General features: G+C 44.9%; 2 protein-coding genes across 2 annotated transcripts in view; one reads left to right on the top strand and one right to left on the bottom strand.

Annotated features, from left to right (window-relative positions):
- Positions 1-24,516, top strand: part of PAM (peptidylglycine alpha-amidating monooxygenase) — an 843,699-nt gene that overhangs the window by 391,181 nt on the left and 428,002 nt on the right. The gene's annotated exons all lie outside the window — the stretch shown is intronic.
- Positions 1-24,516, bottom strand: part of SLCO4C1 (solute carrier organic anion transporter family member 4C1) — a 102,522-nt gene that overhangs the window by 20,805 nt on the left and 57,201 nt on the right. The window contains exons 7-8 of the mRNA XM_050945791.1: positions 19,824-19,968; positions 15,816-16,011 (exon numbers count right to left, since the gene is read on the bottom strand). Of these exons, the coding sequence (XP_050801748.1) occupies positions 15,816-16,011; positions 19,824-19,968 (341 nt within the window). The remainder of the gene's footprint in view (positions 1-15,815; positions 16,012-19,823; positions 19,969-24,516) is intronic.

A 24,516-nucleotide genomic window follows, 5' to 3' on the forward strand; every position in this document is an offset into this window, starting at 1 on the left:
TGATATCTACTGTTTTATTAGTCCCTTAGCCAGATGACAACTGAATTGTTCAAACACAAAGAAGGCTACATGTGCTAACTGCATAGTGGCAAGACAACACCTAAGCTCTTTTCCAGAGCTGCACAACTGCTCTGGCTCTAGAAATTGGTAACATAGATAAAGGAGTTCTTTAACTCCTGTGTACTACAGCTGCATATTCTAGGTTTAGTCTTCTCACCTCCAGAGTGGCAAAGTTACTATACATCTATAGTTGAAGTAAACTTCATGCACAGCCTTATAACATTAAACTGTTAAAAGTTATATGAGAAGCAAATTAGAACGACTTTCCCCCAATGCACAAGGATGGGACAGGATGACAATGATTTTGAATTTCCTGAGGGTAACAGCACATTGAACAACTTTGCATTATAAGCTGTTTCACAGCTAGTTCTACTGAAACAAGGGAATGCTGCAATATCTGTAGTTTAAAAATCAGGCTATATTGTAAAGTGAGTGGTACATGTTAGTGTCCAAACTATCACTTAAACACCCTCCAATTTCAATTGGGAGAAATTTGGGTCAGTTTATAAACTTCTATTTTTATTATGTGCTCCTAGAAGTAGGCTCTTAAAAAATATAAATGCATATCTTTAAAAGGGAAATTCACTTCTCCTGCCAGTGACTGTTCAGTTAGCTATAAAACTAAGTTATTATGCACAGCAGTCAAACTGCATGTGGAAGGCTACATTAAAGTACTATGTCTAGAAGCATTCAGTCATTTTACTGAATGGTAACATGTCTTTGTTCTTTATAGTTATACAAAAAGAATTTTCTGCAGACATAAATTTTTCAAAAATATACTGGAAACTGAGTTAGCAATTCTCCTATCGAAGAGCAAATCCAGGCACATAGAGAAAAGACTATTGTGTTTATTTGGTGCACGTGGACTCTAATTCAACTGAAGCAAGTGGGAGAAGCTTTTACTCCACTACTTTTCCAGAGAAACTTGACTGGTAGAACCAGCTGATTGACCCTAACAATCCTCATAGGGAAAGTGTAGTTTTTGCAAAACAGAGACTGGCATTCAGTGTGCCATCAGAACAGCAGTGATTTCACCACATTCATTCTCAAGGAGGTGAAGAGGCTGTTGGTGGGGCAGGTTTTTCTCCTGAGATACTATCATAATAGAGTCGAGAATGCACAATGCATTAGTTCCGTCCATGGTCTCAAGTGAACCATTTTGACATTTCAACTGTACAAAATCACCACTAATGCTAATTAAGTTTTCTTGGTGAGAATCAGAGCACAAAATGATATCAGCACCATGTCAAGGATTGTTTCTACGTGTCTGAACTCAAAAATTTTACAATGAATTATTTTCAGCATTAATAGGTGCAGGGAGATTGGTACTACACTGATACAAAGGCAAAGGGCATAAAAGTATCTTTATCTTCTACAAAGAGGTAGTGTTATGATGGCTGCCTTCAAAATTTCCAAACAAAACAACAAACATACACCTACTTCCCAACTTCAGGGAACTATATTCAATTTCAACTCAAGCATCAGTCAAAACACTCTTGTAAAGAGAGATTCTCAGAGGAATGAGTCATCAGTTCAGTACCTAGGGATTTAGCCACACCACATTCAAAGTGGGTGTCAGTCATGTGATTAAATTCCCACAAGCTCATAGAATCTCTACCAGTTACCATGTCTACAGATTTAGCTGTGTATTGTTCTAAAGTTTCCCGAAGAACCTATGAAGAAGTGCTATTTTATTAAAATTCCCTTTTCTTTCCCAGTCATTTTGTATGTCATTTGTCAGACCAAGCCCTCTGACAGGTAACATGATTGACAACATAAAAATAAACTGTTGCCAATGGATGCCAGAAAACAGTGCAGCTGAAATGGTGCTGATAAGTTTAGCTGTGAGGGTTGAGACAGACAAGAAGTCTTTGACATCATTGCAACAACTATGCAGGATTCAACCACAGTTGCTGAAATGATGCTGAAGAGAGCATGGCTTTTTATAGACCTGCTACTAATCATCATCGGCAGTGGTTCAGTTGCACCTGTTGTCCACAGCAGTTCACTATTTTAGTGCAAAGATACTGTAGAGTTATGGATACAAAAGATTTTCCAGTATAGTTCTGTTTCACGCATTCAGAGTTTAAGAAAATTCTCTTTTCCTTTTGGGCTAGAGTTTTCCATGTATAACTTCTTCCCGTAGTTAAGTGTGCACTTTCCAAATCCAGGTTTCTTATGTTAGATATTCAAAATTTTAAAACTTCTGTACTAATTTTCCTTGAAGTTGGCTTCATTTTAGATCTTAGCAAGACTAGTAAAATGCCTTGTTTGAAGAAAAAGTTTAAAGTTGGCTCACTGAAGTGGTTTTCTTTGCTTTAAATCTATGTGAATATAAAAAGATTTAAAAATGAATATTCAAAAGAACTATTAACTTCAAATCTCCTGTAAACTGAGGCAGCATTAAGATTCTATAATTAGGAATTGAAAAGTCAGAACACGTGAGTCAGAGTTTTTAGAACAGCCTTGCAGTGGACAAGACACTAGTCTGGGGCTTGGGAGAGTTAGCTTCAATCCCTTGCTCCTTCACAGACTTCCTGTGTGTTCTTGGGCAAGTCTCTCTCTGCTTCAGTTTCCCATCTGTAAAATTGGGATAGTAGTACTTCCCTACCTAACAGGGTGTAGAGGATTAAAGATTGTGGGGTACTCAGATATTATGGTGATATGTGCAGGGAAGCAGGTTATGTGAAATTTAAGGTTTTTTAACCTTAAAACCCTAAAGGACACTTCATGACTTTTACGCCAGTGATTTTCAATGTAGTAAGATGGAGTTGGGTGTCCAACTCTTTTGAATTTCATTAGCAATTGGGCAACTAACTCCCTTCAGCTCCTTTGAAAATCCTAGCCCATGGCTTTAAGTGTGTAACCTTAAATTTGCATTATTGTGTTTTTGCATTTAACCATGTAAGACACACGAAAATGTTTAGCTCTTATTCTCACATTCTTCTTTAGGAGTTTGTGGACAGTCACCATTTCATGATGTGTGTCTTATTTCATGTTTTAATATATTAAAAAATATTTCACTAGACTACTGTATCCTCAAAGTATCTGATATATTCAGTTATGAATCTAGTTATTGTCTCTATTATAAGTTGTATAAGACTACAGGTGAAACTCTATGTTTTGTTTCATTTTCCTATTATATGTGTGAGAGAAAGCGTTTTGACTTTAATTCATGAATACTAATACAGACAGATTCATAGATTCCAAGGCCAGAAGGGACCATTATGATCATCAGGTCTGACTTCTTGTACACCAGAGGCCAAAGAACTGCCCCAAAATAATTCACATAAAGTGAACTCCATCTGATAATTTACATAAAGTGAATGAGGCATATTTGTCCTAGATTAATGTATCTCAATTTCTCTGTTTCCAGCTTATGCTACAATTTTTGATGTTCTTCACTGTTCACTTTTTGCAGTTACATGACATTGTTCCTGGGTATTCCTCAGCACATCAGAAGTGGCTAAATCTGATATTTAGGATCCCGGCTCTTCCAGACCATTTAGGACACAAACACCTCTTTCATGCACATTGTAGGAAACGCATGGGTTCACTTGCATGTACTTGGTTTAGAGCCACTTGGGGCCACCAAAGTGTTCAATTTATGGCAGAAAGAGCAAAAGGCAGAAAAGTTAGAACAGCAGTTTCTTAATTATTAATCAAATTAAAGGTTCTATTTTTGTCACCATATTGTTCTGACAACATATTAAGCCCTTTTCTAAAATTAAAGATGGGGAATTGGAACAAAATATTGAGAAGTCATTTACCCAGTTGCATTGCATATAACTGATGTTTATGCTTATCTTTAAATGGAAGCTAGAATCCCTAGGTACCAGAGCATGGAATTTATTTTCCACAACACCATCTGGCTCTTTGGCAGATCCTCAAACAATTGGAGTTGCCTCTAGCTCTGTCACTCCATGATAGAATAACTGGCTGCTGATGAGTTGTCTGAGTTTCAGGATAGCTGATATTTTCCTTTTTTATTCTGCTTGATTCACAGCAATGTGTGTCCTTTTATCTGTTTATGAAACAGGAGTAATTTAAATCTCTTCAGAGACTCTGTGTGAAGAAATGAGTGCTTTTACTACCACTTGAGCTTTCTGTGAAAGCCTGCACATTTAAAAGGTCCCTTTGCTGGTACCATCTTTAATCAAATTCGGATTATTTTGGCTAATCATCAGTACAATATGCAGATTGCCACAAACATTTGTACAAGCTGTTTCTTCCTACAGCGGGTCCTCGACTACTCTCTTAAAACATGTATCAATTCCAAATATTTTAAGAACTAGCAAAAAAAATTGTAAAGAGTATTTATGTTAAAAGCAGCATTTCAAACTGAAAATATGTTTATCGTAATTAAACTGTAACATCGAACATTGACTATCTGAATGTAGACAAGTGCAAAATAATGCACTGGGCAGCACAGTATGGGGAGGAGATGACCAACTCTCTGTGGAAAAAGAAGAGGTTCAGGACTACTTAGAAAAGCTGGACGAGCACAAGTCCATGGGGCCAGATGCGCTGCATTCAAGGGTGCTAAAGGAGTTGGTGGATGTGATTGCAGAGCCATTGGTCATTATCTTTGAAAACTCATGGCAATCAGGTGAGGTCCCGGATGACTGGAAAAAGGCTAATGTAGTCCTCATCTTTAAAAAAGGGAAGGAGGAGGATCCAGGCACTACAGGCCAGTGAGCCTCACCTCAGTCCCTGGAAAAATCATGGAGAATGTCCTCAAGGAATCAATTTTGAAGCACTTTGAGGAGAGGAAAGTGATCAGGAACTGTCAGCATGGATTGACCAAGGGCAAATCATAACTGACTAACCTAATTGCCTTCTATGATGAGATAACTGGCTCTGTGGATGAAGAAAAAGCAGTGGACGTGTTATTCCTTGACTTTAGCAAAGCTTTTGATACAGTTTCTCACAGTATTCTTGCCAACAAGTTAAAGTATGGGCTGGATGAATAGACTATAAGGTTGACTGAAAGCTGGCTAGATCGTCAGGCTCAACAGGTAGTGATCAATGGCTCCATGTCTAGTTGGCAGCCAATATCAAGCGGAGTAACACAAGGGTCAGTCCTGGGACCGGTTTTGTTCAATGTCTTCATTAATGATCTGGAGGATGGCATGGATTGCACCCTCAGCAAGTTTGCAGACAACACTAAACTGGGAGGAGTGGTAAATAAGCTGGAGGATAGAGATAGGATACAGAGGAACCTAGACAAATTAGAGGATTGGGCTGAAAGAAATCTGATGAGGTTCAACAAGGACAATTGCCAAGTCCTGTACTTAGGATGGAAGAATCCCATGCACTGCTACAGACTAGGGACCAAGAGGCTAAGCAGCAGTTCTGCAGAGAAGGACTTAGGGGTTATGGTGGAAGAGAAGCTGGATATGAGTCAACAGTGTGCTCTTGTTGCCAACAAGGCTAATGGCATATTGGGTTGTATAAGTAGGAGCACTGCCAGCAGATCGAGGGATGTGATCATTCCTGTCTATTTGGCATTGGTGAGGCCTCATCTGGAGTACTGTGTCCAGTTTTTGGGCCCCACACTACAAGAAGGATGTCAAAAAATTGGAATGACTCCCGTGGAGGGCAACAAAAATGATTAGGGGGCTGGAGCACATGATTTATAAGGAGAGGCTGAGGGAACTGGGATTATTTAGTCTGCAGAAGAGAAGAATGAGGGGGGATTCGATAGCTGCTTTCAACTACCTGAAAGGGGGTTCCAAAGATGATGGATCTAGACTATTCTCAGTGATACCAGATGATAGAACAAGGAGTAATGGTCTCAAGCTGCAGTGGGGGAGGTTTAGGTTGGATATTAGGGAAAACTTTTTCACTAGGAGGGTGGTGAAGCACTAGAATGGGTTACCTAGGGAGGTGGTGGAATCACCTTCCTTGGAGGCTTGACAAAGCCCTCGCTGGGATGATTTAGATGGGGATTAGGTCCTGCTTTGAGCAGGAAGTTGGACTAGATGACCTCCTGAGGTCCCTTCCAACCCTGATATTCTATGATTCTATGGATGCACACTAGAAAACACAATCCCAACTATACTTATAAAATGATGGGTTATAAATTAGCTGTTACTCAAGAAAGAGATCTTGGAGTCATCATGGATAGTTCTCTGAAATCATCTGCTCAATGTGCGGTGGCAGTTAAAAAAGCTAATGGAATGTTAGGAATGATTAGGAAAGGGATAGACAATAAGATAGTAAATATCATAATGCCACTATACAAATCCATGATACAACCACATCTGGAATACTGTGTGAAGTTCTGGTCATCTCATCCCAAAAAAGATATATTAGAATTGGGAAGAGTACAGAGATGGCCAACAGAAATGATGAGAGGTATGGAACAGCTTCCATCTGAGGAGAGATTTTAAAAACTGGCACTGTTCAGTTTAGAAAAGAGATGACGAAGGAGGGGAGATATGATAGAGGTCTATACATTCATGAATGATGTGGTAAAAGTTAATAAGGAAGTGTTATTTACTCCTTCACATAAGAACTTCACATAAGTATACACTCAACATGTGGAACTCAATGCTAGGCGATGTTGTGAAGGCCAAAATTATAACTGAGTTCACAAAATAAAATGGATAAGTTCATGGAGGACAGATCAATCAATGGTTATTAGCCAAAATGTTCAAGGATATAACCAGTGCTCTAAATGTCCCTAAATCTCAATGCCAGAAGATGGAACTAGATAACAAGAGATGGATCACTCAATAATTGCCCTGTTCCGTTCATTCCATCTGAAGCATTTGGCACTAGCCACTGTCAGAAGACAGGATACTGGGATAGACAGACCATTGGTCTGACCCAGTATGGCCAGTCTCATGTTCTCATCTCCTATTTGTGCCTTTAAAAATCTCTCTTTAAATGGATAGCTTTTTGATCTAATAACTGCATTTTTAAAGGGGCCTTCTGAATAGAAAATTTAAATAGTAACAATACTAAAAGTATTCTTCTGAAGCATCATACGTTATACTTTTATAAAGACCAACAGAGTTAGAATATAAAGTTAGAAAGATATAGAAAAACCAAGTAATTTTCAAGTACAGCAATGTAAACTGTAACTTTTGTCTCCCTTATCCTATGTTGGAATTTATTAAACTTGTTCACATACAAATGCATCAATGACAAGATGGATAACAAAGATATCATCAACGATGATCATTTTGAGGTGTTTTGCTTAGCATCGAAGTAGTCCAGCACACAAGGACACACCACTCGCTTTCTCTTCACTTCATGCAGAACACCTGCACATAATAATGTGTGTGTGTGTATATATGTGTACACACACACACACACACACACACACACACACACACACACACACACAGGTATTTGAGAATGAAACCAAATTTCTTATACATTAAGGGCAAGCTGATTATCCTTATAGAAGGGCCGCATGGAGACTGGGTGTCAAATGGAAATGCTGAAGTTGCTCAAGAAGTGAAATCCATTAACAGAAAGAGACCAGAATCCTTACAGATACAAGTATAGAATCAGACTAATTGAAAGTTTCAAATAAAGCTAGTGTAGTCCAGTAGATAGGCAACTTGAGTGGGACCCTATTTAGACAAGTCACTCCACCTCTGTTCCACTCCCCGACTCCAACCCCAACACATACAGAGTCAGTCTGGTCTACTCAGTATGAAAGTTCTTTGGGTCAGGAGCTATCACTTCCTATTGTGCTTGTAGTATAATGGGGCCCCATCCCAGCTGCAGTATCTAAGCACTACTGTAATAATAAGTAACAAAAATTCTCTACCTATTTGTGAACACACTCCCCAAGCACAATTAAAAAGTGTACTAAAATACTGCTATCAATATCTACCTGTGTAGATTTACTTACCCACTGGAATTTAAAACAATTCCTATAAGTACACTCTCTGGAAAAGACGGTTACTCACCGTTGTAACTGTTGTTCTTCGAGATGTGTTGCTCATATCCATTCCAGGTAGGTGTGCGCGCCACGCGTGCACGTTTGCCGGAAACTTTTTACCCTAGCAACTCCAGTGGGCCGGCAGGTCGCCCCCTAGAGTGGCACCACTATGGCACTAGATATATACCCCTGCCGGCCCGCCCGCTCCTCAATTCCTTCTTGCCGGCTACTCCGACAGTGGGGAAGGAGGGCGGTTGTGGAATGGATATGAGCAACACATCTCGAAGAACAACAGTTACAACAGTGACTAACCGTCTTTTCTTCTTCGAGTGATTGCTCATATCCATTCCAGGTAGGTGAATCCCAAGCCTTACCTAGGCGGTGGGGTCGGAGTGAGAAGTCGCGGCCTGGAGCACTGCAGAGCCAAAGGCCGCATCATCTCTGGACTGCTGAACCAAGGCGTAATGGGAAGCGAATGTGTGGACCGATGACCAGGTCGCCGCCCTACAAATCTCTTGGATTGGCACGCGGGCAAGGAAAGCCAGCGATGATGCCTGTGCTCTGGTGGAGTGAGCAGTCACACGGCCCATTGGAACGTGGGCCAGGTCATAACAGGTCCTGATACAGGAGGTAACCCAGGAAGATATCCTCTGCGAGGAAATCGGTAGCCCCTTGACCCGGTCCGCTACCGCCACGAATAACTGGGGGGACTTGCGGAACGGTTTGGTCCTGTCCACATAAAATGCTAGCGCACGACGGACATCTAGCGAGTGGAGCTGTTGCTCCCTGCGGGACGAATGGGTCTTTGGGAAAAAGACGGGGAGGAAGATCTCCTGGTTAATGTGGAAAGCTGAGACCACCTTGGGAAGAAAGGCAGGGTGTAGTCTCAGCTGCACCTTGTCTTTATGGAAGACCATATACGGGGGATCTACTGTGAGGGCCCGTAGTTCTGACACCTGTCTAGCCGAGGTGATGGCCACTAGGAAGGCAGTCTTCCATGAGAGACAGAGCAGGGAGCAAGTAGCTAACGGCTCGAATGGAGGACCCATGAGCCGAGTTAGGACCAGGTTGAGATCCCATGAAGGGGTAGGAGGGCAGATCTGTGGATAGAGACGCTCCAGTCCCTTCAGGAATCTCGCCACCATAGGGTGGGAGAAGACGGAACATCCGTCCACTCCAGGATGAAATGCGGAGATAGCCGCTAGGTGGACCCAGAGGGACAACAACGCCAGACCCTGGGCCTTGAGGGACCAGATGTAGTCTAGAATAGTGGTGATGGGAATCTCCATAGGGAGAAGACCTTTCTCCGAACACCAACAGGAGAAACGCTTCCACTTAGCCGAGTAAGTAGCCCTGGTGGAAGGCTTTCTACTGCCCAGGACAACCTCCTGAACCGGGGTAGAGCAGCATAACTCGGAGCCTGTCAACCACGCAGGAGCCATGCCGTAAGGTGCAGAGACTGAAGGTCCGGGTGACAGAGTCTGCCGTGGCCCTGGGTGATCAGGTCCGGATGTAGGGGCAGGGCAATTGGGTTGGCTACTGAGAGGTCCAGCAACATGGGGTACCAATGTAGTCTGGCCCACGCTGGAGCTATGAGAATCGCCCGAGCTCTGTCTCTGCGCACCTTGAGGAGAACCCTGTGTATCAGTGGAACGGGAGGGAACGCGTAAAACAGGTGGGTCGCCCATGGGATCAGGAAGGCATCCGCTACAGACCCGGGCTCCTGACCCTGAAAGGAGCAGAATGTTCGACATTTCCTGTTCTCCCTGGACGCGAAGAAGTCCATCCGGGGATGACCCCATCTCTGGAAGAGTGAGAGGGCGACGTCTGGACGGAGGGACCACTCGTGCGAGCGGAAGGACCTGCTCAGTCGATCCGTTAGAGTGTTTCGTACTCCCGGGAGATAGGAGGCGGAAAGGTGAACGGCATGAGCTATGCAAAACTCCCAGAGACGCATCGCCTCGAGACATAAGGGAGAGGACCTGGTGCCGCCCTGCTTGTTGATGTAGAACATGGTCGTCGTGTTGTCGGTGAACACCGCGACACAACGACCTTGAAGGTGATGGACGAACGCTTGACAAGCAAGATGGACCACTCTCAACTCCCGTATATTGATGTGGAGGTCCAGTTCCTGAGGGGTCCACAAGCCCTGAGTTCTTTGGGCGCCACAGTGCGCCCCCCAGCCCAGATCTGAGGCGTCCGTAGTCAGGGATGCCGAGGGCTGGGGCGGATGAAACGGGAACCCCGCACAGACTACGGACTGGTCCAGCCACCACCAAAGGGAGTCCAGTACCCTTTGGGGAACGGTGACAACTGTGTCCAACGAATGTCTGGCTGGCCGGTACTGCGCGATGAGCCAAGATTGAAGAGGCCTCATGCGGAGTCGGGCATACACTGTCATGAACGTACAGGCCGCCATATGGCCCAGGAGGACCAGACATGTTCTTAGAGAGGTCAGCGGGGCCGCCTGCAAGCGCAGAATGATGGCCGACAGCGACTGGAACCTGGGCAAGGGTAGCAAGGCCCTGGCTAGGGTAGAGTCCAGAACGGCCTCGATAAACTCTATCCTCTGCGTGGGGAGCAGAGTAGACTTGTCCACGTTGATCACGAGGCCTAGGGCAGCAAAGAGGCTGCTGATCCTGCGGATGTGGTCGCGGACCTGCAGCTCCGATGTGCCCCGGATCAGCCAGTCGTCGAGGTAGGGGAACACATGAATGCGGCAGCACCGAAGGTGTGCAACGACGACTGCCATGCATTTCGTGAACACCCTCGGGGCCATAGAGAGGCCAAACGGGAGGACCACAAATTGATAATGTTGGCGGTCGACCACAAAGCGGAGGAAACGCCTGTGCTGGGGGAACATGGCGATATGGAACTAAGCGTCCTGCATGTCGAGGGTGGCATACCAGTCTCCGGGATCCAGGGATGGGATGATGGTTCCAAGGGATACCATACGGAACTTCAACTTTACCATATACTTGTTGAGTTCCCGCAGGTCGAGGATAGGCCTGAGGCCTCCCTTGGACTTGGGGAGCGGGAATAAAACCCCTTGCCCTTCTCGCTCTCTGGAACCTCCTCTATGGCTCCCTTGACGAGGAGCGTGTGCACCTCCTGACGGAGGAATTGCTCGTGAGAGGGGTCCCTGAAGAGGGACGAGGATGGTGGGTGGGGGGGGGGGCGATGAAAACTGCAGGCGATAACCGGCCTGCACAGTACACAAGACCCAACGGTCCGATGTTATTTGGGTCCAAGCCGGGAGGAAAAATGAAAGACGGCTGGAAAACTGCGGGGAAGGATCCGGAGGGGGAACTGGTACTGCGCCCTCGGGCGCACCTTCAAAATGAAGGCTTGGGTCCAGGAGGGGCCTTGGCGGAGCCTTGGTTTTGCCCCGTTTGGCCACCCGACTGTCTGCGTCGGTTGTTCCTGCCGCGGCGCCTAGTGAGGTCCTGCCACGGACGGAACTGAGGATATGGCCGACGCTGCTGTTGTTGGTTCTGCTGCCGGAATGGCCTGCGCTGTGTCGCAGGCGTATGCATCCCCAAAGACCGTATTATGACCCTATTGTCTTTAAGGTCCTTTAGTCTGGGGTCTGTTTTAGCAGAAAACAGGCCCTGGCCTTCGAAGGGGAGGTCCTGGATAGTATGCTGGAGCTCTGGTGGAAGGCCAGAGACCTGAAGCCAGGAAATTTGGCGCATCGTAAGCCCCGAGGCAAGGGTCCGAGCGGCTGTGTCCGCAGCATCTAAGGAGGCTTGTAGCGAGGTCCTCGCTATCTTTTTGCCCTCATCCAGGATGGTGGTAAACTCCTGGCAGGCGTCCTGTGGTAACAGCTCTGCAAATTTTCCCGCCGCTACCCAAGAGTTAAAGGAGTAGCGGCTAAGGAGGGCCTGCTCGTTCGAGACCCTGAGCTGTAGCGCCCCTGCTGAATAGACCTTGCGGCCCAGGAGGTCCATCCGTCTCGCCTCCTTAGACTTGGGTGCCGGGGCCTCTCGACCGTGGCGCTCCCTGTCGTTCACCGACTGGACCACAAGGGAGCAGGGTGTCGGGTGAACGTGCAGGTATTCATAGCCCTTCGAGGGGGCCATGTACTTCCTTTCCACTCCTCGAGCGGTCGGAGGGATGGAGGCCGGTGACTGCCAGATAGTAGCGGCGTTGGCCTGAATAGTCTTGATAAAAGGCAGGGCCACTCTGGTGGGCGCATCAGCGGAGAGGATGCTCACCACTGGGTCCTCGATTTCAGAGACCTCCTCTGCTTGAATGTCCAGGTTTTGTGCCACGCGTCGGAGGAGGTCCTGGTGTGCCCTAAGATCTAGAGGGGGAGGGCTGGAGGATGAGGTACCCACCACTGCCTCATCCGGGGAAGATGACGAGGAAACCCCCGGCAACAGAGCGTCCACGGGGGGTTCTGTCTGGGGCTGCACCTCCATCACTGGAGGGAGCTCTGGGTCCTGGTGGCTGGACCAGTCTTCTGCTTCCGGGGAGGGAGGGGGTCTAGACACCGTTGCCTCTGGTGGCCTGCGTTCCGCCGTAGGGCGGGGAGTAATATGTTGTGGACCCTGGGTTTGGCGGTACGCCCATGGGGTCCAAAACCCCCACTGTTGATGCCCTCGTTCCTGAGGTGGAGGGTCCTGAAACAGGGCCGAGTGTCTGTCCTGGCCCAACGCATAGGCGCTCCCTGCCTGAGAGGACACAGATGGTTCCCTTGAAGGCCACGGAGGCGCTGAGCCAGTTTGATAGACCTCTCTATATGTCGACGCCGACGCTCTCCTCGGTGCCGAGGATCGGTGCCGCGACCCGTACCGGTGCCGGGATCGGGACCTGGAACGGCATGGTAGTCGGTGCCGGGATCCGGATCGGGATCTGCCTCGAGGTCGGTGCCGAGAGCGGGACCGCGACCTTCGTTCAGGGCGGTGCCGGGATGGCAGTGGGGACCAGGACCAGCCACCGAAGCGGTGCCAGGAGGTAGACTGGGATCAGGACCTACCACCGGCTCGGTGCCAGGAGGTCAACCGAGGAGCTGAACGCTGAGGTGAACGGCTCCTAGAGTCTCGGTGCCGGTGGTAAGAGGAGCCAGACCAGGACCGTGCAGATGCTGATCGGTGCCGCAAGTGCAACCGGTACCGCCGGGGAGAAAGGTGCTGGGACTGCGAGTGGCGCCCCGAGTGCGAGCGTTCACGTCTCCGGGGCAATCGGTGCCGGGACTCCGGAGACAGTGCTCTCAGCATCGGTCTGCCTCTGGAGGTTACCCGTCCCGGGAGTGCCGTGGTCTGAGGCTGCGATGGCTCTGTGAGCGCTATCAAGTCCCGTGCCGAGGCAAAGGTCTCCGGCGTAGATGGGACTAACAGCTCGACCCCTGATCTCAAGGGGGAGCTAGGAGGGGCTGGACTCGACGGACCTTCCAGACCCGGAGTCGACAGCAGCCCTGCAGGCGGTGCCGCGGCCAAGGTAGATGCCGGGCGTTCCACTCGAGCCTGCCTCGATGGTGTTGCAGACGTCGAGGGTCTTGGATCTGCTCCCGGTGCCGGGGATGGACGGTGCCGGGGAGTCTTGCCGGTGCCGGCGCAGTCCGGTGCCGGAGTAGAAGTGACCGGTTGCGCCGCCGGTGCCGGAGTGCCGCTTCCATTAGGAGAGCACGGAGTCTTTGATCCCTCTCCTTCTTTGTGCGAGGCTTAAAGGCCTTGCATATACGACACTTCTCACTGATGTGCGATTCCCCCAGGCACTTGAGGCACACGTCGTGGGGATCGCTAGTCGGCATCGGCTTCTTGCATGCCGAGCACTGCTTGAAGCCCGGTGAACCAGGCATGAGCCCGGTGCCGGGAAGGGCAACGGCCCACCCGTGAACAAGTTAAACAACTATATATAATAAACAACTAACTAATATACTACTTCAAACTATCTATAAAACTATTTACAACTACGACTACGAACAGAGTACAGGAGAGCTAGGTACGTGGAGGACAGCAAGCCGCACTCCACAGTTCCAGCAACCGACACGGTGGTAAGAAGGAACTGAGGAGCGGGCGGGCCGGCAGGGGCATATATCTAGTGCCATAGTGGCGCCACTCTAGGGGGCGACCTGCCGGCCCCACTGGAGTTGCTAGAGTAAAAAGTTTCCGGCAAACATGAATGCGCGGCGCGCACACCTACCTGGAATGGATATGAGCAATCACTCGAAGAAGAACCCGGTGTTCTGAAAGTAAGGTTAAAATATAACTTTATGTATTTTTTAGTGTTTAACACTGTTCTGACTGATCCTTTTTCTTCCATACTTTTTTTTTCAGAAGAAACCACATTAAAACTAGAATTCTATCCCTTGTAGGTGAGATATTTGCCTAATCTGAGTAGGAAAAAGGTAGCTCTCATTTGATTTGAACAGAATTTAGCATTCTAATATCTGGATTTTTCATTGACCATACTACAGGACAGTATCCATTAGAAGATATGCAAGAATAAAAGAGAGGAAGAATAAGTCAAGAGGAGCATCTGACCCAACAGACCATGTTTCACTGATGCACCCATCCCAAACTAAAGAAAAACAGTTGATAAAATTAGAAGTAAAATGTTAGCTGCACAGGAGGCATGGACACTTCAACAAATGAAAGAATTCCTAAATCAGGGCCAGGAAGGCTTAACCAAGCTCTGTCTCCAGAAAGCAGTCCAGATAAATAAGGGAGATACACAGAGAGAGTGACACCATCTACACAGCTCCTATGAGCAAGACCACCTGCCAGGGTTAACAGAGTTGGGCTAGCAGGGTTTATACTAGCACTCTAAATATAGCTGTGAAGACAACACTTATAAGTTGCAGTTCAGGCTGACACTCAGGCTCTGAAGCTAAGGAAGGGGGGATGGACTTTGGAGCCCAAGCTCCAGCCCAAGCCACAAGTTCCAAGTGCTGTCTACACACATATTTTTAGAGCACTAATGTGAAACATGTTACCCCAAGTCTGTCGACCCAGGTTAGAAGGCTTGCTCCTGTGGGCTGTGTAGATATACCCCAAGTGAGCAAAACCACCCTTGTCTAGATTTCAGCAGCTAGAGTTGTCCTGCTGGCCAAAAAGGCAAGACCGATGCAGCTCATGTTCTTTATCCAGGAAGGCCAGAGCCCTGGCCCTTTGCATGACTGGCATAAATGACTGACACAATGTTACCTGATCTCAGATGAGGCCTACCTCACTCCACCTAGAACAAGATCAATTTACCAGTTAAGTTGCTGGGCTCAAAATGCCTTTCAGCTAAGAAGCAGGTGTGTGTGGAAATGTAAAACTACAGGGCTAAGTCTCTCTCTACTCTGAGAGCTGAAGCCTACTAACCTTTAAGAAAGAATGGTACACAACAGAACTGGAGGGCCACTGGTTGCAGACCATTCACTTTCAAAGCAGCAAAGTTAGGATTTCAACCTCTGTGCCATCCTTCAATGTATTTCAGTGAAAGAGCAGGGGATGGGAATCTCTCCCAAGGAAGAAACCTGCATAAATTAACCAACCTCTGACAGAAATAGAAGAGGGTTGAGGGAAAACATTCTCCAAAGAAACACAGACATCTAACCTAAGAAACTACAACAGCTGCCCACATCTGCAAGAGACAGAGAAATAATAGCTGAGCAGAGTCAGCCTGCCAGGCCCTTTTACTGGACGTATAACATCACAAGAACTTTGAATTTTTCCTGTTTTCATCTACTTCTAGCAGGACTCAAGCATGGAGAGGATTCTCAACTTTCTCAAAGTATGTTTTTCATACATTAAAAAAAAATTAAACAAGACCATTTGAAAAGTATATTTATGCAATATAAAACAGTTTACTCATTTTGAACATTGTTACCAAGCCCAAGTGTACATTAAAATATATTTACCCGTTATATGTTTCAGAGACACCTGCGAATGGTTCATTCCCACATTTAGAAAACATAAACACTGTGTTCAGTAGTAGAGCCACTGAGCAAGTGCCTAACATGAACTTGATTATGTTTTTGCAATCCAGTTTGTACTTGGAAACCAAGATGCCACTTATGATTTGGCCTAGTGCTGCTCCTGGAATTAAAACAATCCCTAGAGGAAAATTAGACACCAGCAATTACACAAAAATGTAAGACATAATTAAGCAATTTAGGATAATTTCATATTTGAAAAATCAAAATTTATTTATCCTGAGTTTTTGTCATTTTCAAACTATATTACTGGAATTTCAAAAGGCATGATTAAACTTTTATAACAGTTCTCAGAAAAATAACAAATTATTCTCTTTAGATTTATATGCATGCATCTGTGGCCTCTCATTATTTAGCTGTTGTTTCAAACTTCTTATTGCCAAAGGCACTGCCCAATCTTAGACTTTGTGGTAGACACATCAGATTAATATAGCACTTCCTCACACACTCAAAGTCTGCACCTTTTTAATGCACCCTTCAGTCAGCTGGTACCAGGAGCGGCGCCAGGGTTTTTGGCTCCCTAGGCGCAGGGCCGGCTCGCCGGTCCCGCAGCTCCGGTGGACCTTCCGCAGGCGTTCCTGCGGACGGTCCACTGGTCCCGCGGCTCCGGTGGACCTGCAGCAGGCGTGCCTGCGAGAGGTCCACTGGAGCCGCAGGGCCAGCGGACCGTCCGCAAGCACGCCTGCGGGAGGTCCACTGGAGCCGCGGGACAAGCGGACCGTCTGCAGGCACGCCTGCGGGAGGTCCACTGGAGCAGTCTGCCGCCCTTCCAAATCCTGGTGCCCTAGGTGACCGCTTAGGTCATCTAAATGGAAGCGCCGGCCCTGGCTGGAACTAGAGTGATCAGATGTCCCAATTTTATAGGGATAGTTCTGATTTTTGGGTGTTTTTTTAATATAGGCTCCTATTACCCGCCACCCTGTTCTGATTTTTCACACTTGCTATCTGGTCACCCTAGCTGGAACCTTCCTCCACACAGTTTACTGCTATTTTAAGCACAAGATTTTCCATAATGAGTTCCAAGGATGTGCAGATACTGGGCTTTTTGGTCCTCCAAACCCCTTGTCAATTTCCCTACCCCATTTTCTGAGGAATTTCTGGGGTTAAAAAAACAAACAAGAAGAAATAAAAGGATGAGACCTGCCAGGAAGACAAGGAAGCAGCAGAAGTAAGTACCTTCAGCAGTGATAGCTAAATGGGATAAGTGGAATCACAGCAACAACTGAGGTAACAACTCCTGCAGGGAACTCCTTCGCTATGGTCAAAGAAGCAACAGATTGAAAGGTTCTAAGGGCAGTAATTGTGGTGTGGGGTAGCTCACTGATAACCAAGAGGGTCCAATTCCCCTCTGCTCAGCCCATGATGCCAGCCACCATCACACACTTGTTAAATTTTCAAACAAGCACCTTTGTGCTTTCTCCCATTCTGTCCCTCATGTTTTATAAGAGCTTCCCATCAACATATGCAAAACTATTTTATTAACCTCCTTAAATCTCTGCTTTTCTGTAATGCCCACAAAATCTTAACAATTAGGCAGTGGACTCAGCGCACCAGAAGCCTAATTGTCTTTTTTAACCACACTGCTTTTCAGATTGCTCCATGCAATTGAATATCTGATTTGAATTAATTAATTGCATGGTATTTTAACTTGTATTTTTCTCAACATGTTCATTCACTGTTATTTTCCATCCTTCTCTAATCTGTATACCCACGTTCTTCTGTATTATTTCAGTCCTCCCACTTTGATATCATTATTTCATTAAGATGCTGTTTAATCCCTTTTCTAGGCCATTAATGAACATATTGGTATTAAAGATCAGATTTAACACAGAAAATTGTGGTGGCATAAAATAAACCCCACACCAATTCCACTTCTCTTTTCTATCACAAAGGAATTCTACACCCCACAACTGCTGGGAGCACAGAAGATGAGGGGTCCCATGGAAAGAGAGAGCCAATAACAGGGGTCAGGGAGCAGCCAGGCCAGGGGATATAGGGTGAAGGGCAGTTGGAGGGGGAACAAAAGTGGTAATCACCACAAACAAAATCCCCAATTGCCATTTCTTCCCCTCTACCCTAAAATAACTTTGAAGTTAAACAAACTTCAAGTGACATTCAGATTATTATTTAATTTCCTATGGATTAACGCTTTAGCTGAGTCTATCCTAAGAAAACCATAAACGGCATTCACCAGAGGCAGCAAAGGTGGAAACTGTTTTGTCAGCATGACTCAAGACATTTTTATTAATATATTGTCTGTTGAATTAATTTAGATGGAATATATGGGGCCAAAGAATCAAAGGTGTTAATATAACCCAGTTACTGTTCAACATTAATTTTAAACAAGGTTCAGGGTTTGATATATGGATACTTCATCCTACTTAATATGGAGGGGCATGAACCAGTGTTCACATTGCACTTCTCATCAGTACCCGGAATGGGCCAGGAAAGCTAATGATCTAACCAGTGGACCAAATTTGGAGATAAATCCTGGTCGTGTGCCAACTGAGGCCTTTAGGAAGAAGAAAAACCTTGTCTGACAGTGACTTAGATGGTATTAAAGATGATAATAACTGCCCTTTTTAGAGAAAAGAGATACAGTTAGTTGAGATGGGCTGGAACTGTTGTTCTTGCTCATGTTGTTAAAGTCTGGTCCCAGTTCCTAGATGACAAAATAAGACAAACGCTCACACAGAAAGGGAGAAAACAGAATAGTAAAGATAGAAAATCTGATTGTCTTTCACTTACAACCTCACAGCTGGAAAAACACAGGCAAGGTACACAGTTTTATCAGCTACTCTAAGATCTGTCAAATTTGTAACAGCTTCAAGCTGTTAATGTGTTGCTTTTAGCTGCCTCTTTCTGGTCACAGGCTTGCTGCAGTGTTGCCAAATAAGCAGTGTTGGCCAGCTAAGCCAGATTAAACAGAAGTAAAAAGGAGTAATTCTAATTAGACAGAAGTAAAAAGGAGAGAGACTGGAAAGAGAAGAAATAAGGTAGAAAAGGAAAAAGAATACATTTCGGGGGAAGTGGAAGAGACAAAGTCTCACATCCCAGGTGGTGTTTAGGAATCAGCCAGAGCTGCTGGAGATAGCAGTGTCATCTTACTCCTTCCCTCCAACCTGACCTGCTCAGGACATCATTCAGCATTAGGGTGAAGATGATCCAGGGTCACTGGAGATGGTGGAGGTGGCAACTAAGCTGGTGAAGTTCATGCCAGTGGCCAATTTTTCTTCCCAAAGTCTTCCTCAAAGGACCCAGAAATGGAGTGGTGGTTAGAATAGACAATCCCCCCATTATTTTGGCCACCAATAGGCTTAATTTCCAACATACCATTTTTGATTCACTGATTTCTGGTTCCACACTTTTCTTGTTCATCAAGCATGATCTTAACACGGTACTTGAGGATCAGCAGGCCTTTTTGTTTTGACTAATTCAGTCTGTCTCTGTTTTGCACCATTTCCCATCAATGTTTGTTGTTACAGGTTTATTGTGACATTTATGAATTTACACTCATTTTTTACAGTTGAGCTCACAATTAGGGTAAATTTGTAGGCCAAATTATCACAACACTGTCTATCCCTACGAGTGATAAAAATGCCTGGAGTTCTGTTGATGCTATAGCTTCTTCTGGTAGAGTTGCAACACTAGTGAATTACAGGTGATAGATGTCCCAGTGCAGGCAAGGGCACTGAGTGGAACAGTGTGGGAAAGAGTCCACTGCTGCTCTGAAGTTGGCATTTTGTAATAAAAAGACAAATTTTTGCTAAAAATATGTATATATTAAAAGTTAGAGAAACTCTACAATTGCAAGTACGTACCAATCCCAAATTAATTTCTCTCCTCTACCAGCTAATTAACATAGGCAGCACAATATATATAGCACAAGATATTTTTATTTAAAGAGATTAAAAAATTGAAAAGTCACTTTACCTCCTAGTGTAGCTGAATAACTGGATGACTGTCCAAACTGATTTTCTATAAATTTTGGCAGAAATGTGGCAAAGCCAGTGGCAACTAAAGCTTCTGTAGAAGCAGCTATTATTAAACACATCAACACAGGATTCTTCAGCAGTATCTGGGAGGGAAAAGCTTGTTTAGTATTCTGTACATTTCTTCACTATAGTATTACTATTACTGAATGTGTTTAAAAATAACCTTTTAAATGTGTGCTGATTCCCAAGACTTTTAAACCAAAGTATTACAAACCCTGAAATTCTGAATATGATTTTCTACTCTTCCACAACTGAAATAGATTTATCATAAATTAGTCTCAAATGATTATTTTTCTCCAGTACACATGAATTGTCTATTCTAGTTTTAGATGTTTGAGTGATACGATTTCCATCAATTAGACTGTGCTAAAGCCTCTCAAAGGAAAAGATCATATTGCCAGGAAGACTAACTAACAAGAGAAAGCAAAGTTTCACTTTATTTTGCATCTTCTTATTTCTAACTATATTCTATTGGGAGGGGTGAATTTGGGGGCAAAAGTTTATGAGTGATTAGGGAGAAGCAAGGAGATAGACTATATCTACTCTGTGCTTTTGTCCTTAAAACTTTTGTCGCTCAGGGTGTGAAAAAACAAACACCCCTAACCAACAAAAGTTTTAACAACAAAAAGCATTGGTGTGGACAGTGCTTTGCTGGCAGAAGACATTCTCCTACCAACAAAGCTACGTCTCCTCATTGGGGGTGGTTTTATTTTGCTGGCAAGAGAACTCTGGCATATACAGGATGCCATCCAGGAAGAAATTATCTGGCTGGAAACTGATTGTCCTCCTATTCTGTCTGCCACTGCTATGAACAGCTGGGAGTATTTACAGAAGCACCGGGGTCTGTCGAGGTAGAACATTAGAGTTCTTCTGACATCCAAGGTATGCAAATGTTCTTCCTCTCTGCTTGTATGAAGCTTTAGATGGAATACAAGCAAATAAATGGGGTGGTTTATATGGTGAAATGAAACCACCTTTAGGACGACCTTTGGATGAAGACACAGGTAAATCTTTTCCTTAAAAAAAGATTGGATATGAAGGCCCCAGCATTAAGTCATGCAGGTTCCCTACTCTTTTGTTAAGGTAATGGCCATCAAAAATGCCACCTTCATTGACAGATCTATAAGCATGACTCTGGCCTACTCCTCTCACATCTTCAGTAATAACCTGTGAATGAGCAGGACTGGTGACAAACAGTAGGTGAGTCTGCCTGACCACAGCTGTTAAAAAGGCAATTGTCACAGAACACAGGCTGTAACCAGACAGAGAGCAGAACTGCTGACAGTTTCTGTTGGACTTTGTCATAAATATGTCTACTTGGGGAAACCACCACAGCTGGAAGATGTATCGAGCCACATCTGGTTGAAAAAAACACTCATAGTAACTCATAAACAATCAGCTCAGGTGGTCAGCTAGGTTGTTTCATACACCCAGCCGATAAGATACTTCTAGATCTATTGAGCTGTCAATACAGAGCTCCCAACATTGCCTCTTGACAGAGTGAAGAAGAGTGGGCTTCCCTTGCTTGCTGAGTTAGAACATTGCTGCCTTGTTGTCTGTAAGGACTGTTTCCCCTGATCTGCAATAGAAATACTTGGCATGCCACTCTGGCAGCTTTCAGTTCTCTGTCACTGATGTGTAAAGCTAAGTCTTCTGAGGACCATACACCCTGCATTACTAGAGGATTGGTTGGTTTCCCATTCCAGAGCAGATATATCTGCTACCAGCATGAGTGTCAGCTGCAGACAGGTATATGGAACACCTGCTCCACCAAGTCAAGCTCATGGTAGCTTGGTAAGTTGACTGATCCCAGTCATCCCTGCAGAGTTCTGAGGCTCAGTGTGACATACTGAACCACCTAAGTGCAAGAGGCCATACATCCCATAAGTCTCAAACAGTTTTGTGCTGTTGTGACCAGGTTAGTCTTCAAATCTATAACAACTGATCAGATTCTTCTGGACTTCCAGGCAAAGGCCTTGGCTTGAGATGAGTCCAATACAGCCCCTATAAACTCTATCCTCTGGATCTGGGAGAGGAGAGACTTTTCTGTGTTGACTAACAGTTCCAGAGCTTTGAATGTTGACTAGATCAGGGCAACACTGCTCTGAACTTGCAGTCTGGACTGGCACTTGATGCGTCAGTTGTCCAGGTAGGGATAAAATTGAAATCCCAATTTATAGGGAATGCAGCTACTACTGCCATAACTTTTGTAAAGACCATGGAAGCTGTTGGCAGGCCAAAAGGTAGTACATTGAACTGGTAATTATTTTAATTTACCAGAAATCAGAGATACTTCCTGTAAACTTGATTGACTGCCACATGGAAGTAGGCATCTTTTAAGTAGAGGGCACTATACCGCTCCCAGTGACCCAGAGAGAAGCTTCGGGAAGCTAGGTGATGATGTGAAACTTTTTCTGTTTTAAGAATTTGTTGAGCTGTTGCAGGTCTAAAATTGGTCTGAGACTCTCTCCCCCTTTACTTCTGGGATTAGGTAACAGCAGGAATAAAACCCCTTCACTCTCAGACCACATGGAACCTCCTCTTTGGCTCCCAAACAAAGGTTCAATTGTACTTCCTGGATAAGGAGTTTCTCATGAGAGTGGTCTCTGAAGAGGAACAGAGAGAGCGCGGAAGGGAGGTGTAAAAGCAAATTGGGGAGTATATTCCACCTCCACAGTGCTTAAGACCCATGGGTCCGAAGTAATTTGCGACCAAGCACCGCAGAAGTGGGACAGATGGTTTGCAGAGGTGAGGGAGTTTGAGTCTTGAGAGATGGAGACTGGTACACCAACCTGACCAGCCCCTCAAAATGGCTGCTTTGTACTTCCCAGGTGTATTGAAGGGCCCAGAGCTGGAGTTGAAGCTGTAGGAGTGGAAGGCCTAAGCCTATAACCCCTGGAGATTTTTTGACAGGTCCTGTATATGAGCTGATGTAATTGCCACCCGGGATTCCACTTTTCTTTCTAGTAGATGAATTGACCAATTCGACAGAAGTTCAGCAAGGGGGTCCATGAGCAAATAAATTAATTTTCATGTTGTAATGATCTTTCTCACTGGAAGAAAAATATGAACCAGCCCTGTGATAAGTCTTTTCACTGATCGATGAGAAAAAAACTGTACTTCCCTCTAGTGGAGGATGAAATGCAGGTATCACTGCCAAATGGATTTTAACTGAAGCAAAAGATAGTCCTGAATGCTTTAAAGATAACAGGGAATATATCATTGTAACAGAACATTGACATGGAGCAATTTTTAGACTTTGCTTAATAAGAAAAATGTTTAGAAAAATATTTCCATTTGGCAGTGTATGTAGTCCTAGGGGATAATTTTCTACTCTGAAGAAGAATGTTCTGTATCTCTGAAGAACACTCTCTGTCTACTGACAATATACAGATATTATCCAGGCCATGCGATGTAAAGAGGCTGGGTTTGGGTGGAGGATCAGACTGTGACACTGTGAGAACAATGTTTCTGAACTGGGAGTGTGATAAATTGATGATTTAACAGTAGCATTAGATCTGAGAACCAAAATTGGTAAGGCAAAAGGGGAGACATCATTATAACTTAAGCCTTCAATTGCCTTATCTTCTGTAATGCCTCTAGGATTAGGGGAAATGAGGGGAAAGCATACGTCAAATGACATGACCAAGAACTCATGAAGGCATCTGTTAGGGATCCCAAACTCTTTCCTGTTTGAGAAAAAAAATCAGACTTTTCCCGTTTTGAACTGACACAAATAAGTCTATTTGGAGAAGTCCCCACAGCTGAAAAATTTGTTTTACTATTACATTTTTTAATTCCCACTCAGGAGACAAGGACATTTTCCTGCTCAATGAGTCAACTAGACCTTCTCCTCTGCTGGTAGATGAAGAGCTGTCAGACTGATATGATTCTCAATGCTCCAGTCCCTTACTTTTATAGCTTCTTGGCAAAGAAGGTCTGATCTCACACCTCCCTGTCTTTAGTTTTTGGATGATAAGCAGCTATGGAATTATCCATGAGTATATGGATTGAAGAATTCTTAATGCTAGATGGAAACACTTTGCAAGCTAATCTCAATGCTCTTACTTCTAGAGCATGTATGTGAATCATGGATTCTAGATGAGATCAGAGGCCACAAGTCTGAACATCGAAGAAGGTGTCAGGCACCTCCTCCCAGTAGTAAGGCCTAGTATTTGGGGTAGAGGTCAAAGCCAGAGGTAGGGTCTGGACTGGGCCAAGGGTAGCACTGGAATCAAGATCTGGGGAATGGCCAAGGTCAGAACCAACATCAGACTCTGTAGACAAGCCAGAATCAGTACCGTAACTGGAGTTGAGGTGCTTTTGGAAGGGACTGGAAGGGCGAATTGAATTCCCACACATACTTCTCCCTATATCATCCACCATTCCATCAAGGATAAAATTTGATCTGGAATCAGCTTCTTCAGTGACATACAGTGGATTGTTGGTCTATAAACTGACTTGTTCCATGTTTAAATGGTCTCAGATGTATATTTGTAATCTTATTCACCAGATTACAAATGTACATGAAGCCATATGGCCTAGAAATTTGAGGCATTTTCTTATTGTTGCTCAGGGTAAGTACAGAAATCATATTTGTTTTTATTTTTTGAAATCTATCTGATGGAGGA

This window comes from Gopherus flavomarginatus, chromosome 3, assembly GCF_025201925.1.
Source record: "Gopherus flavomarginatus isolate rGopFla2 chromosome 3, rGopFla2.mat.asm, whole genome shotgun sequence".
Taxonomy (NCBI): domain Eukaryota; kingdom Metazoa; phylum Chordata; order Testudines; family Testudinidae; genus Gopherus; species Gopherus flavomarginatus.